The following is a 15,649-nucleotide window of genomic DNA, read 5'->3' as shown; positions in this document are numbered from 1 at the left end:
AAAGGGTGAGAAAGGGGAAGAGAGAGGGTTCCTTAGTTTGTTCATCCTTTCTTCTGGGAAATGACCTCATAGACCCACCCGGAGATGCTTCTTTTAGTTGGTTAGAGATCCAGTCAGGAGGACAGCTGAGATACACCATCACAATAGTGAACTCTCTTGTGCCCCCAAGTCAGTCATTAAAGGCTACCCATAACCACTTTCTCTGTGAGACATTTTCTTCTCGAACTCAGAGATTCTCCTGCTTCTGCCTCCTTAGTGCTGGCACTAAAGGCGTGTGCCACCACAGCCTGGCTATGAACTTTGGTCTTCTAGAAGAGCAGTGTGTGCTCTTAACCACCTAAGTCCCCTCTCCAGCCTCCTGGAATTTAATTCTTACAAGGCTTACGACTCTTACAACTTGTTAGGTTGTAGGAGAAGTATCAGGCGCCTAGGAGGGCAGGAGTTTTAGCATTAGGTGAGAAATGGTGAGATTGAAAAACTTTATTTAGACAGACTCTGCTGGGCAAGTGGTTCTTGACTCTGGCTGGAATCTCAGTTACTGTGGAGCTTAAAATAATTGTGTGTGTGTGTGTGTGTACGAGAGGGAGTGTTTTGAGGCCACACTCTTAGAAATCCTGAGCCTGTAGAGCTGCACTTGCTCCCACAGTTGGTGGATACACTGACCATGGGTTTCAATATGTGTGAGCTGTTGAGAAATGGAATTTTAGCACAAGCCACACAAGGCAGGACTTCTGACAGTGTCATTGGAAGTCACGAGGTGTCCCTGACAACACATTCTGCTAACCTCATATTAAAAAAAAATTTTTTTGTTTTAAAGTATAGATGTGGAAGGGAGGGAGTGAAATATGGAAAGGGGAAAAGAAACCCAACTCAAGTCGAATCATCTTTAAGATTGTAAGATTGTAGAAAGGGAGGGGAGGGTGGGGGAAGGGCTGTGTGAGGCAGGGACTTGGGGGGAGAGGAGGACTGTTATCTACTGGGATGTAAAGTGAATAAATTAATTAATTAATGGAGGGAAAAAGAGACTGTATTTCAAATCCTACTTGTGATGGCTTGTGGTAACTGTCGATGTAACATGATCCAGAGTCTCCTGGGAAATGGACCCCTGGGAGTTCCTTTAAGGAACTATCTTGATTCTGTTATATGGCTGTGGGGAGACCAGTTCTAATTGTGGATGGGACTATCACCTGGGCAAGAGAACCTGCACTGCATAAAACAGAGCCAGCCAGCCAGCAGTAGCATGCATGTCTTTATAGCTCTCTTAACTGCTACAGTGTGGCCAGCTGTGTCACGTTCCAGCTGTCCAGACTTCCCCAACACTGTGGACTTTACTTTGAACTGTGAGCTGATGTAAGGCCTTTCTCTTAATTTGCTTGTGTCCCCCGCTATGCTATCACATCAGGAAAATAAACCAAGACCCCAGCTCTGCTAACTCATTTGCAGTGTGATCTTAAAGAACATTCATTCCTCAGGTAAATAAACTGGAGTTGACAGACAGCCACACCAGGCCACCCACAGACTCAACTGACACAGTGTACTTAAAGAACTCTGCCTATGGAGACTGGGTGCTCAAAGGACGCTTCCCCTCCCCCTCCTCTGCCTCTCTCTTATCATTTTCATCTTCCTTCACTCCTTCCTTATTCTTTTCCTCCCTCCATTTCTTCCTTCTCCTTCTCTTCCTCCCCCTTCCTCCCTCCTTCCTGCTCCCTTCCTTTCCTCCCTCCCTCCTTTTTGTACTCCCTGGTTCCTTTCCTTCCTTCTTTCCTCCTTCCCCCTCCCTCCGTCCCTTCCTTCCTGCCCTCCCTCCTTCCTTTTCTTCCTTCTCTTTCTCCTCCCTCCCACCCTCCCTCTCTGATCAAACAGCAACAAAAAGGACAACAAACATTCAGTAAACAGATATCTATGATGAGAAACACTGGACAAAAGTTTTGCCACCGTGGAGCTTATATTCTTGAGGGGAAGACAGACTGTACGCCAGTAATAAGCTAACGTGAACCTAAAAGCACCGAGATAATACGCTGAGGACGTAAATGAGTGGTGGTCATGGGAGCTGTTTTATAGTATGGGGGAAAGGCATGAGAGGTTTCCGTGAGTGTGCTGAATTCAGAGGGTTGAACCTGGTAGCAGCTGGAACTCTCCCTGTAGTGGGGACCATGTAGGGATGGGCACGCTGCTAACAGATTCATTCTGCCTTCTTAATTAATGGGATTCTAAGTTTTCAAATGAGCTTTCCAATTTTTCTTTTCTAAACTTTGTGTAATCCCCCCCCCCCCAATTTTGCACTTTTGCACTCCGTGAAGAGTCTTAGTCACATGCAGCATAGCATGTGGTTCGTGGAGTTGTGTTGGTAGAGGCTTTGTGTCCTCTTCCCAGTGGATTTTTTGTTTGTTTTGTTTTGTTTTTCGAGACAGGGTTTCTCTGTGTAGCCCTGGCTGTCCTGGAACTCACTCTGTAGACCAGGCTGGCCTTGAACTCAGAAATCAGCCTGCCTCTGCCTCCCAAATGCTGGGACTAAAGGCGTGCGCCACCACTGCCCAGCTAGTGGCTTTTGTAAAGGCAGCTTTATCTCTGCACCTTCTGCCTCCCCTGGCCTCCGCTAGCTGCTTTGCATATGCTCCTTGTAGTTTAATGGCATCTAATGACACTTTTCTGTGAGCTTTGTTGCCAGCTACACTTGGAACAGGAGGCCAGATGCAAGTTGTAGGGAGAGGGCAGCCAAGGCCTCCAGGTCCCCAGGAACTTGGCTAGAAGCCCCATTCACACCAGGAAACACACTAGAAAAAGCAAACTTGGCACCGGCCACCCGCAGTTCTTCCTCTTGGGAAGCCATGACTGTAGCCGCAGACCCCCAGAATCCTGCCCGCCAACTTCAGTGGAGCTGACAAATTCTGAGACACCCGCTTATCTCAGGGTGGCACCTTCTGCCAGCCTTGTGGGGCTGTGTGCTGTTTGGGTTGGCACCAGAGCATAGCCCTCGATTTTATGTAATAAGACACATCAGAAAAGGCTTTTGTGCTTACCGCCTTGGAGCGGGTGCTGGGCTAGACCTCATTTGTACCCCGTCATTTTATGTACACTCAATGCTAAGACGTTTCTATGTGACCTAGTAATTTTTTTTTTTTTTCTTTCTAAAAATTTCTTTTTCAGCCCAGTACTATTTTGCTTCTGGTCTGAATTCTCATGACCTGGCTTTGGCTTAAAGATGAAAGATGAATGTAGCCGAGTCTCAGTGTGTGCTGGGAGGGTACTGTTTTCAGAGAAACTGTTTTTTTTTTTCCCTACACAAACACGCACACACACGTACATACAAACACACATTGGCGTGCACATGCTGATGAAACACAATGTGTCTGTGTGTGTTCAGTCAAGCTGGTTCCCCCCTTTCCAGTCTGTACCAAGAAAAGGGCATACAAGAAGCAGACAAGTTTCCCTCTGAGAAACCCTGTATTCCGTTTTTCACCTAAGGTGAAGCCTATTTTCTGATTTTAACATTTTCTAGTTTGTATTATCAAAGGAAAGGTCAATTAATGTTCCCGACCAGTTAACTTTGTTATTCATCTCTCTCCTTCCCGTTTTTTTTTTCCTACCTCCCCCCACCCCAGTGTTAAATATGAGCACGAGGTGTTGGCAGCCTCCTTGAGGGAACAGATTGCCCTGAAATAAACACAGCTGGAAGCCGACCACCTATTGTTTTTCTTTCTGTTAGGAAATGAAAGAGCCATTTATCAAAGGCTTAGAGCACTGGGCTCCCAGAGTTACTTCAGGGATTTATAACTGCGGGACTGGTTAATGATCAATGCCACCCCTGGGTGTCTGAATGGGTGTGCTAACCTTCTGCCTCCCTGAGTGACTTCCACTGCCCCGGAACAATGAACTCTGTGGAGTTTTGCTACTACACACGAGCAGGAGGTGGAGCCTGCTCTGTTCTTTGCCTCCAGCAGAAGCGTGCCGGCTTTGGAGCTTAGCAAAAGAGGGCTTCTGCTGGGGGTTCCTTCTGCCAGCCCCAAGTCTGCAGCTTTGCAGACCTCCTGGGAGCCAATGAAGCTTCTGGAGATGGTCAAGTAAGTTCTGGAAGGAGGCAAAGACGTGTGTGGTTTACAGGTTACCTGATTTACATCTTCAAGTAAAGGGACACTTTTCTAAGTGATGTTCAGCTGGGTTCTGTGTCTCCTGAGGTTTATTCTGGTTGCTGTCAGGAGTTGAATGGTTTGAAATTTGACCCTTGTGAAAACTTCGAACACTGTGAAAATCTCTAACTTGTAGAGAGTGAGGTGCCAGAGGAGACTAGAGGCTGCAAATTCAGGGGCAGAGTGGTGTACGGTACTGGGTGTTCTTGGGAAGTTGAGGGAGAGCCAAGAGCAGGCTGTATTATTGTTTTGGTCATCTACTCCATTGGTTTCTGTCCCCAAAGATCTATCCCCACCCCCTTCTCTTCCTCCATCTCTTACTTGCTTCCTCCAAGTCTTTCTGTCTTTAGATGGATATTTTGATAATTTGTTGTGTTATGGTGTTATAACTAGTTGCTGCTTAAGAATCAATCCCAATGTGCTAAGCATTTTAAATGGTAATTTTCCTCTAAATTTAAACAGTGATTTTTCCTCACACCTGACATATAGGACCCAAGTTAGCATCGAAGATGAGTAACTTCTGCCTAAGATTCCACTGAATGACCACCGGGAGCCCTTACTCCAGGCAGGATATATTTACTTTTGTTTTTTTTTGGCAGAACTCTCAGGTGATCTTTGCTGTGCTTTCCTGATTACCCCTTTGTTTGTGTTGCTAGCCATTTGTCATGATTTGAAGCAGGGCATTGGGCTCTCTCAGGAGCAAGTCTTCTCCAACTGCATCTGCTTGTCTTGCTGCAGAGACTCATGGATGGGGACTCCCAGAATTGGCGCTCATCAGGGTTAAGCTAGCCGTGTGTGTGTGTGTGTGTGTGTGTGTGTGTGTTTGGGATCTCAGTGTCAGACACAGTACAGTAAAAGTTCTATACATTGTCAGTTCACATTGTATAGGGCTGATTAACTTCATAAATATATGCTAAGTGGCCTCTGAGATTCAGGAGGAGGGAGTAATCATGGTTGTAACACTGATCGATCCTTCACTAGAAAGAAATGAAGACAGAGTTGAGAAAAACTTTACTTAAAAGGTGTTCCCCAAAGGCTTTTTTTTTTGTGATTGCTGATTATTAATCAACATTGATCTTGCTGATTATTGATCAGCATTGCCTTAACACTGCTTGCTGACTTGATCTAGATTCCGAATTTTTAAAAGTATAGATAGAATGAGCTCAATTATACTCTGTTTTAGGGTTCTAATAACATAACCTGTTTTAATCATGGATTTCTTACTATTTTTTTTTTTGAAATAAGACACATAGATTGTTTCCCTATGATCATAATGGAAGGGTTCTTTGGCTGTCTCGATATTTTTCATATGCTCTGTCTGGTTTGATTTTTTACATTTAGTTTAGAGAAGTAAATATTGATGTTATTCTGGATTTTACAACAGAGGAGAAACTGAGAGTTAAAAGCCTGTCTGTGGTTATGAGCACTTTCTGCTCTTCTAGAGGACCTGTGTTCTATTCTGAACACTCAAAAGCTGACTCCCAAAAGCCTGTAACACTAGTTTTAGGGGGAATACAATACCCCCTGGCCTCCTCAGACATGGCATGCATGTGGTACACAGACATACACGCAGGCGAAACACTCATACCCATAGAATTAAAAAGAAGTGTTTTGTAAAAAAGGCAGTCTGTAGGTCATTTGGTCAGAGACATAACCTGGTGATTTATAAACTCACAATTCTGTGGTCCCCCATCTTACTCCTCTGGCCCTGGTAGAATAGTGGAACCCTGGGTGTCAGGACACTTCAACACAGTTGCTAGTGATGTCATTGACCATTCTGTGATGCTGAAGACACCACTGAGTTCATTTTCATGCAGAAACCACACATTTCTTAAGTTGTTTTATGCCTTAGGGTCTACTGGGATCTCATCCAGGGCCTGTATCAGCACTGATGCACCCACTTTGGAATACAGAGGGGAGCAGAGGAAAGAAACAAGAACGTAGGCATCATATGTGTCTTTGCTTCAACTTCTGCCAAGCGCAAATACCTGTGATCCACACCAAGGAAGAAACTCCCAGGTCCTTAACATGACTGACTTTCCCAGTCTGGTTCCTGATCTGACATTTCATAGTCTGGTCTTTCTGACTCATCAGCAAAGGTACCTGAGCCAAATGCTCCCGTAGTTTCAGCCCAGGGATGAACAACAACAGCAGCCTGAGTTCCCATCTGGACCCCACGGAAGCGATAACCTCCAGGCACGATCCAGGCTGTTCTCCTAATCCTTTTTAGAGCAGAGTCAATGTATCATTGCACGTTCCTAGTCCTTTTTAGAGCAGAGTCAATGTATCATTTTATGCTCCGGGTAGTTAGGCAGACTCTTTCTCTTCAGTGTTTTAGCCTCTCAGAGGTAGGTGAGGAAGAGTGCAGATAGAACAGCAGAGGAGTGAGTTAGTTTGGTTTGTTTGTTTGTTTGTTTGTTTGAGACAGGGTTTCTCTGTGTAACCCTGGCTGTCTTGGAACTCACTCTGTAGACCAGGCTGGCCTCCAACTCAGAGATCCACCCACCTCTGCCCGAGTGCTGGGATTAAAGGCGTGCGCCACCACGACCCAGTGTCGAGAAGTGTTTTGTGTTCATTTCCACTGTCGCTAACAACTTCTCTCCGATTTAGAAAACTGTAGGATATCGAGATCAGGGGGACGACATTTTCTTGCAGTTAAAATGAAAATGAATGAACAACCAAAATGTCTTACCTTAGTCCCAGTGTCCTCTGCCCTCATGGTTGCTGTATACAAGAACAACCAAAGAAGTTAGTGTGACAGTGTTTCAGTAGGTACGAAGGCTCCACCTCTTTAGCAAAAGAGCTGACATTTCTTCTTCAGCCCTGGGGATTAAGCCCTGGTCTCCCTCATGTAGGCAAGTGTTTGCTGGCATACACCCAGCAAGAATAAACATTTTCACCATGATATGCTCACCTGAGCCTGGAGCATTGCCGTTTCTGGGCCCAGCTTGCATTTGAGAAGCTGTGTGATGCTCTGGCCCCTGTCCCCGAGTGACTGCTCCCTTAGCAAGTTGTATTCTGAGCCTGGAGGTGAGAGCAGGTGCCTTTGACACCTTTCTCCTTTTGCTTGGAAGTCTCTTCCCTGGCTCTTTTGCGGTAAGGTGGACTTTAACTTTTTCCTTCTGTCCTTCCCCATAGGCAAGAAGCGAAACCCTGGCCTTAAGATCCCAAAAGAAGCATTTGAACAGCCTCAGACCAGTTCCACGTAAGTTGGCCAGATGATGGCTCCGTTCCAAATACTTGTATTTTACGTGCTTGCTCTGGGGGCTCATTTTTGGACTAGTGAACAAGGTCTTCAGTTTGAGTGTGGTTGTTACAAAAAAATCAGACCTTTGAGAGGAAAGTCCTTTGCTCACTTTTCTGAGCTCTAAAACAGTCTGCTAGTCTACAATGTTCCACAGCTTTGAAGTCAGTGTCTCAGATTACTGGCTGTGTGAGAGCTATATGCCACATGGGAGTTGAGATCCTATATAGACCCATCAAGTTCCCCAGGTGTGGACTGGCTCTTTCCTGTACATACTATTGAACAGATAAATAAATCCATGTGTTTATAAGGGGCAATACTCTTAAAATTAAGTCAAAACGGTAGGGTAGTATTTGATGATATTCATGGCATTTTGACACCTAATCCTGTCTATAGATACAGGATGCAAGATAAACTAATGGAATATCTCTTGATTAGCTGAAGCTTTAGCCCGAAGCTCTAAGTGAGCTCAGATCCTCTTGCATGTCTGTGAGGTTGGCTGGGTATCGCCCATGCAGCTTGAGGTCTTAAGAATCAATGCCTCTGCCTCCGAGGAGTGAGAAATACAAGACCATAAACCACAACAGAAGCACTGGAGTGGCAGAGCAAGTGCAGAGAGCTGGACCCTGAGTCTGTATGACCTCAGTTCACTAAGCCTCCTTGGAAAGGCAATTTGACCTTAGCTGTGACACAGCTTATCAGAAAGAGCACCCCCTAGTGTTCGAATCATGAAAAAAAAAAAAAACGACCAAGAGCTTGCCCAGATTAGAGAGGGATATCATCTGGGACATGGCATGCCTTGCAGCAACAGAGAGACTTTCTAGGGTAGCCAAGAGACTGAATTCATTTGGAGTATTCCTTTCATGAAGAGGTGTAGGAGGAAATTCTTCCCTTACTTACATAAATTATTGGGTTCGTCTGCATCGTTTGCGTCTCTTTCCGACTGTAAATGTAAAGAAAAAAAAAATAGTGTGATTCTATTTCTTTAGCATTTCTCTCTGGCTTGTAGAAAGCTTGCAGTAAGGTATGATGCTTCCTTGTGCTATCTGTAAAGGACTTTATGGGATCGCACTTTGACATGATTATAGTTAGAGGGGGTTGCAGAGCAATGTGCATGAAAAATCCAGTGTGCTCTTGCCGGCATCTGCACACCTGCTTGCCTGCTTGTTAACAACTTATACAGTTGTACAGTGTTCTCATAACCGAGGAAGCCACGCTGGCGCAGATGAGAGAACTTATTTGATGACACTAGTCATACAAGTGCCTATGTGTGTGTGTGTGTGTGTATGGGTGTGTGCTTTCTTGATTGTACTGTTTTATATTCTGACCAATTGTAAATGAAGGATATATATAGTTTCTCTGCACCTCTGCCAGCATTTAGAGTTGCCATTGTTAATAAGTTTTTTTTTTTTTTTTAAAAAAGTCTTTTTGTATAGTAATTGATGACCATAGCTACATTTATCTTGACTATCTCTAACGGTGGGTGAATTATGTAGAAGTAGTTTGGATGCTCCTTTCCCATCCACACACTTTTCCCTGGTGTGGCAACTGTGCACATCTTTTTTTCTACAACAAAATGCATTGTACTTATGCGTCAAAGAAGCCATAGGCACATGAGTGTCAAGCCTGCAGACTCTGGTAGGGAGCATAGGATCACCTGGAGCTGACTTACTGCCGTGTGAGCCAGTCTTTGGGATCTCTTCTCCTAAAAGAAGGACACTTTATTAATTGTTGAAGCCCCTCTCTATTTCTCATTCATATCTTTTGCTTTTATCTTATTAGATAATTGTTTTAATTTTTAATTTATTTTTGTTAGAATTTCAAAGAAATTGAGTTTGCTGTGAACTTTTCATATGCACATAAATTTATATATACATATATATGTATATCACTATATGTTGTTTTTTTTCTCACCACCTCTACTACCCTATGTAATTGAGCATTCTCTTTTTATTACCCCCACCCTGTGTGTGTGTGTGTGTGTACTTGCCTGTGGAGGTCAGAGGGAGTAAATTCTCTCTTTCTACCATGTGGATCCCAGAGCGTGAACTCAGGACCCCAGGCTTGGCAAAGCCAAGATTGTTCTCCACTGAGCTACCCTGCCTCTGCCTCCCTGTGATTGGCTCCTGAGTTATTTATGTATTCTAGGCTCAAGGACTTTCCCAGTTATCTCATTTGAAAGTACTTCTTCCAGTGTGCAATTCATCTTTTTCATTCTTTTGGTGAGATTTTTTTTTATAGGACAGAAAAAATACAATTTTGATAGAATATTATTTATTTTTTGATGTATTTATTTATTTTATGTATATGAGTACACTGTAGCTATCTTCAGACACACCAGAAGAGGGCATCAGATCCCGTTACAGATGATTGTGAGCCACCATGTGGTTGCTGGGAATTGAACTCAGGACCTCTGGAAGAGCAAGGAGTCAGTGTTCTTAATCGCTGAGCCATGTTTTCCATCCCTGGAATATTATTGGTTGTTATTCTTTCTGCAGTTTATGCCTCTGGTACCTAAGAACTCTTGTTCCCTTAGGTCCTGAGGGTTCTCAGTGATCCTGTTTAGAAAACTTACTTTTACTTTGAAGCCTCATATCCATTTGGAGCTCGGGTGTTTTACACTGTCTATGGCACTGAGGGTTTTTATGGTTTGTTTCTGTTGACACATTTCCAGTTGATGTAGTTCAGTTTGCTGTGAACTGTCCCTTCCCCGTTGAATCACCATTTTACTTTGTCTAATAGTAATTAGGCTATTTCTGGATTTTCTATTCTGTTCTCTTGACTTTTGGGTCTGTTCTTCCTCTGGGCTCATACTCTCTTATTATGACCATAGAGAATGTGGGTTCTCCTATTTTGTTCTTTCTGAAAATTAATTTTTTAAGCTTTTGTAATATATATACACATATATGTCCACATACACACACACACACACACACACACACACACACACACGTATTCCAAAGTTACGTTGACCCTTGAAGGAATCTTGTCTTTTCTTGTTAGCTTTAGAATAACCTTGTCCTTGTTCACAAAGACACTGGCTGACATTTTCTTAGGAGTTAAATTTATCCTAGAAGTCAACTGAGGCAGAGTTGATATCTCTTTCACACTGAGCTGCTAGTGCAGGAACGTGGTACATTTCTCTAGATATTTAGACCTTCTTTCATCTGCTTCCTGTGTGTTGGGATTAAAGGTGCTCACCACCAGGCCCAGCAAGTTTGTTGATTTCCTTAACACAATTTGTTTGCTTGCTTTTTTGATCTCAATGTTGTTGTTTTCCATCCTTTTGAAATATGTTCTCCTATAAAGCTATAGTCTTTGCCTTTCTTTTATTCCGAGATAGACTCTCACTTGCAACCCTAGCTGGCCAGAACTTGCTATGTAGACTAGGTTGGCTTTAAAGTTACGGAGATCCAACTGCCTCTACCCCTGTAGTGCTAGGATGAAAGGTGTGCACTACCGTGCAAAACTCCTAAGCCTATATTCTGATATTGAGTTGAGCATGTAATTCAGTGTTAAGATACTTGCCTAGCTAGGTGGGCTGGAGAGATGGCTCAGTGGTTAAGAGCACTGACTGCTCTGCCAGAGGTCCTGAGTTCAATTCCCAGCAACCACATGGTGGCTCACAACCATCTGTAATGTGATTCGATGCACTTTTCTGGTGTGTCTGAAGACAGCGACAGTGTACTCATATAAATAAAAAAATAAATAAATCTTTAAAAAAAAAAGATACTTGCCTAGTATGTGAGGCTTGACTTTAGATCAAATATGTATGTATGTATGTATGTATGTATGTATATATGTATACACACACATATATATGCACACACATACATATGTATATACACACATATATGTATACGCACATATCAACCACTCAGCTGCCTTAAAATTCTTTTCTTTAAATCTTTTATTTTTTACTCTTTTCTAATGTTTGCCAATTTTCTGTATTTTACGGATTTTGAAAGCATTCCTAGGTGTAAAGAAGAGGGCTAGAACCCAAGGACAGAAGTGGTTTCTAGTCTGTTTCTTCTTGGAGTGGAGCATACTTTTAACATACGGTTTTGTTCCACTGCGTACACTGGAGAACACTGTTTTGATGGACTTTAGCATGTTTGCTCGTAGAGTCTTATGAATACTGAGGCTTAAATTTAGCTTCAAACGCAGAGCTTCTGCTTTTGTAATTTTCTAGGCAGATCGGATATTGAATAGAGACAAGTACCATTTATATTTCTCCCCTTCCTGCTGCGCTGGGGTAGAACAGAGAGCCTGGAGTGCCGTTCCTTAGCTCGCCCTGTGTGGATTTATGGCATGCTCAGTCTCGAGTCACTGTCTCTGCCTCTGGTTTCTGAGTTGTCACCTCTCTTGACTGGTAGTAACTAGTTCAAATTCAACTCTAGGGTAATAATTAGCAGTTCATTTAACCTTGACAGGTCACTTGGTATGTGTGTCAGGGAGTTTTTCTTATTCATTTGGGAAGTGAAACAGACTATTCAAGGGTTGGGTGCTGTGCGCAAAGTCCTTCAGCATAGTTTCATGTTTGGACTCCAAGCTACCCCAGGTCAATACCTTAGTTTAGGTGGGATTCCTTGTTGCGCCAAACTTAAGTTTCTTCTTCAAAAGATTAGGGCCAAATGAGAGGATCATTATTGAGATTAGAAACACTCATCTATGGCCCAGATCTTGGTCTGTCATAATAGCTGCTCCGTGAAAGGTCACTGCAAATTGTTTCGTTTGACGGCATAGCTCTTAGGCATACAAGCTGGTGTATAAGGCTAGGGATACTGGAGGCTCAGTGACCTTCTTAGCTATATGTGAGATCATACCTAACAGTTCTTGGTTAGTAAATGAGAATCTTTGACCTCTGTAGCAAGAATTTATCATGGTATGGCTCTGAGTTCTCATGTCATTATCTTATTGAAGAATCTTAAATCATTTTATGTTTTTTGATGTTAATTCTTCCCAGTGAAGTGGAGACACAGCACCTTGAGTATCACAAAAGGTAAAGAAGCTGTTTTATATAGATATCCCTGACTCAGGTGGGTACTTAATAAAAGAAACAAGTAATGCATGTAAAAGTAACCAGTGAGCTGATTACCTGCATAGCAGGCAGGTGTTTAATAAAACAAATGAACAGTACATGTAACAGTTACCAACGAGCTGGTTCTTTGTATACAGTTGTAGATACATAAAAAAATTATCAAATTAGGCCATCACTGGTGTTAATATGAACTATGTGTCTTAGGCAACCTTTGGAATACCTTTGGTCTTCCAGGGAATAAATTTTTTGCTAAGTTTGGTTCTTTCCCCAGAGGAATAAAATATTGAATAGTTGACAAGAATATCCACCCATGGTTTTAGCCTCTTGTGGCTAACTGTGGCCACCTCAGGCAAATTAATATGTTCAACCTCGGACGGGGTGGGGGTGGGGCACAGTGTCAGCTAATCCAGCCTGAGCTGTCAGGCTTGGCCCCATCCTTTGATGCTTTTGGCCGACCTGATGAACCCAGAGGCCCGAGGCTTGGGTGGATTAGTCATTTTCATTAGAAGCCTGAGTGTTGGAAACCCGTCCCTTGACTCAGTCTGATTTGCATGGGAATCATGAAGTGGGTAAAGCACTTAATACAGCTTTTTAACTTCTTTCTTCTCTTCCTTCTTTGGTTGAGGTTGAGGATCGGGTGACATGAGTTTTATATTTAGTGTAGTCATCAATTATGTTTCTTCGTAAAATCGCCGAACTTTTCTGGTGTGCATTTTTCTTCTTTTAGAAAATGGCACCATGCCTTACGATGTTGTCGTGAAATATATGCAGAGATCAGAGCCAGGCAGCAAGCTTTTGGGAAAGCTACAGAGAGAGTCTTTTGGGCCGCAATGGGCCATGATGGCATTAATTGTATATTTTTTGTTGGTTATAGAATATTGTAGAATCATTAAATATATGAAAGTCTTTCATAGCTGGGCCATAGGCTGTGCTTTGTTAGCCACGGTTTCAAATAGAAGATTTGATCTGGAACAGGTCCTATCTACTGATCTCACTGGTTGGCAAGAAAATGGAGGTAGCAAAAATATTTAGTGACCTCTCTTTTTCCTCCATAGCTTTACCAAGGAAAGATGTCAAAGATGTTATTATTAGTCACTTATTTTTAGTCAAGTTACATTTGTCTTCCTATTTTAGGGCTATCACCATTAGTGCAAACAAATTGTAACAACTAAGAAAAACAGCTTTGACTTGTTTTAAGAATGAGAAATTAGGGGGTAGAGAGATTCCATAGATATGAGTGCTTTACTTTTCTTGCAGAGGACCTGAATTTTGTTTTCAGCGCACATGTTGGGTGGCTCACAACCACCTGTAATTCCAGTCCCAGGGGATCCGATGCATCCTTCTGGCCTCTGTAGGCACCTACAGTCATGTATGCATATCTACACACAGATGTACACACACATACACATAACTTTAAAAAAAATACAAATAAATCTGAAAGAAGAATGAGAAATGTAGAAACTTGATTCTTCTGGCAGGCTTTTCTGAAGGCAAATTGCCTGCTTGGAAACAGGACACACGTGGGCATCATGACAGGTCCACGACACTTCAGTTGTCTTCTCTCCTCTCCCAGGCTATCTCATGCTTCAGAGTTAGCCTAGGAAAGCTTTCAGTGCCAAACTGAAATGATGTTTGAAGTAAGGGAGGGCCTGCCCTGAAAGTCTTAGGTTGACAGTCGCATTTATCTTTCTATTTCTTCATTCCTCCTCGCCTTCATTCTTTTATTTGTGTATTTGGTTTCAGCAGAATAGATAAAACCATACTACACAAGGAGAAAACGAACATTCAGCAAGTGTCTCGATTGTCTTTCGGTTCCTGTGTTAGAGGAAGAAAGGATTTATTTGGATTGTACTTCCAGGTCATGGCCTGTCACTGAGGGAAGTCAGGATAAGAACTGAACCAGGAACTTGAAAGCAGAAATTATAGAGGAACTCTGTTCTCTGGCTCAGTCTTGGGCTCAGCTACAGCTCATGCTTAGCTAGCTTTCTTCTATAACCCAGGTCTACATGAATAGGAATAGCGCCGCCCATGGTGGGCTGGGCCCTCCTAAGTTAATTCCTTATTGAGATAGTTCTCCACTGGTATGCTCACAGGCCAGTCTGAGCTAAGTGATTCCCAAATCTATGCTTTCTGCTCAGGTGACAGTAGACTTCTCAAATCCACAGTTCCATCTAACTAGGGTGGCAAGTGATCTTTACTCTCTCCCTTTTGCCTTTTCTCCTTCTCCCCTCCCCCATTTTCCTTTATTTCACTCTGCAGACAGTTTTGGCACAAATGTGTGGTCCAAGGAGACGTGAATTGCTAGGACACTTGTTCTTTGTGAGGATAGTGCGTCAACATCCCCTGTCTGCATCTGCCTCTTGGTCTGTTTGCTTGATCATGTGAAGCCCATGCATCTTTGAATCTCTTACTCTTGGTGCCTTTATTTCGAGAAGGTACCCTTCTAAGTTCCCGATGAGGTACCCAGGCAGAGCTAATCACTGTTCTCTTCAGCTGATTTCTACCAACCCAGAGCACAGATAATAAAAACCAGTGCCCAAGAGGAGGCCATGGAAACGCAACGTCAGCAAACCTCTGGCTCCTGAGACAATCCCGGAATAGAATGTTCCCTATGTACAGAAGAAATGTCACTGGACTTGGGCCTGTAGATACGAAAGTATGCTGAGATGGTAGTCAGGAGACCTGAGTTCTTCGTGGTTGGGAACAAGTCACTTGTCCTCCCTAGACCTTGTCACTTGTCACCCAACGAAGCAGGGAGGGGGTGTCATAGTATTCTGGAGTTCTTGTTCTTTGTGAATTTTGTAAGTTAACAAGACAACATTCTAGTTTATTTTTTTTAAAAAAATTATGAAAACAAATGGTAAAAATAATTGAACATGTTGATGTTTTTGAATGAATGATTTAAAGCCTTATTGCACCAAAGCATTATTGTCTATACCAGAACTATGTATGTTTTTTCCACTCATGACCGGTTTTTGGTCAACAAATTTTAAAATACAACCTCATGTAATAGGTTCTGAAGAGGAATATGTATCAGACATCTACTGATAGTAAATCCTAAATAACTTAATTTTAAAGAAATTCCTTGGCATATGTATAACTTAGCCATTCATACATAATTAAAGCCAATTTGCACACTAATGAAACAGATGTGCTTGCTTGTCTTTACATAAACAATTGAATTGTGGCTGAATATTTGATACTGCAGTATGTAGGGTGTCTTCCGTGTTTCTCTGA

The 15,649-nt window shown here is 42.7% G+C and overlaps 1 protein-coding gene across 4 annotated transcripts in view; it reads left to right on the top strand.

Moving 5' to 3' along the window:
- Map2k6 (mitogen-activated protein kinase kinase 6) overlaps positions 1-15,649 on the top strand; it is a 130,983-nt gene that overhangs the window by 77,397 nt on the left and 37,937 nt on the right. For 2 of the 4 annotated variants that reach the window (XM_076935536.1, XM_034506045.2), the window contains exons 1-2: positions 3,851-4,061; positions 7,266-7,332. Coding sequence is in view for 1 of the 4 variants with exons in the window: in XM_034506044.2 (XP_034361935.1) it covers positions 7,266-7,332 (67 nt within the window). In the remaining 3 variants the exon portion in view is untranslated. Of the gene's footprint in view, positions 1-3,850; positions 4,062-5,979; positions 6,227-7,265; positions 7,333-15,649 lie in introns of those variants that run through there. The other 2 variants (XM_076935534.1, XM_034506044.2) reach the window with 2 other exon arrangements.

This window comes from Arvicanthis niloticus, chromosome 6 (assembly GCF_011762505.2).
Source record: "Arvicanthis niloticus isolate mArvNil1 chromosome 6, mArvNil1.pat.X, whole genome shotgun sequence".
Taxonomy (NCBI): domain Eukaryota; kingdom Metazoa; phylum Chordata; class Mammalia; order Rodentia; family Muridae; genus Arvicanthis; species Arvicanthis niloticus.
This window is presented reverse-complemented; position numbering and strand designations above follow the sequence as displayed.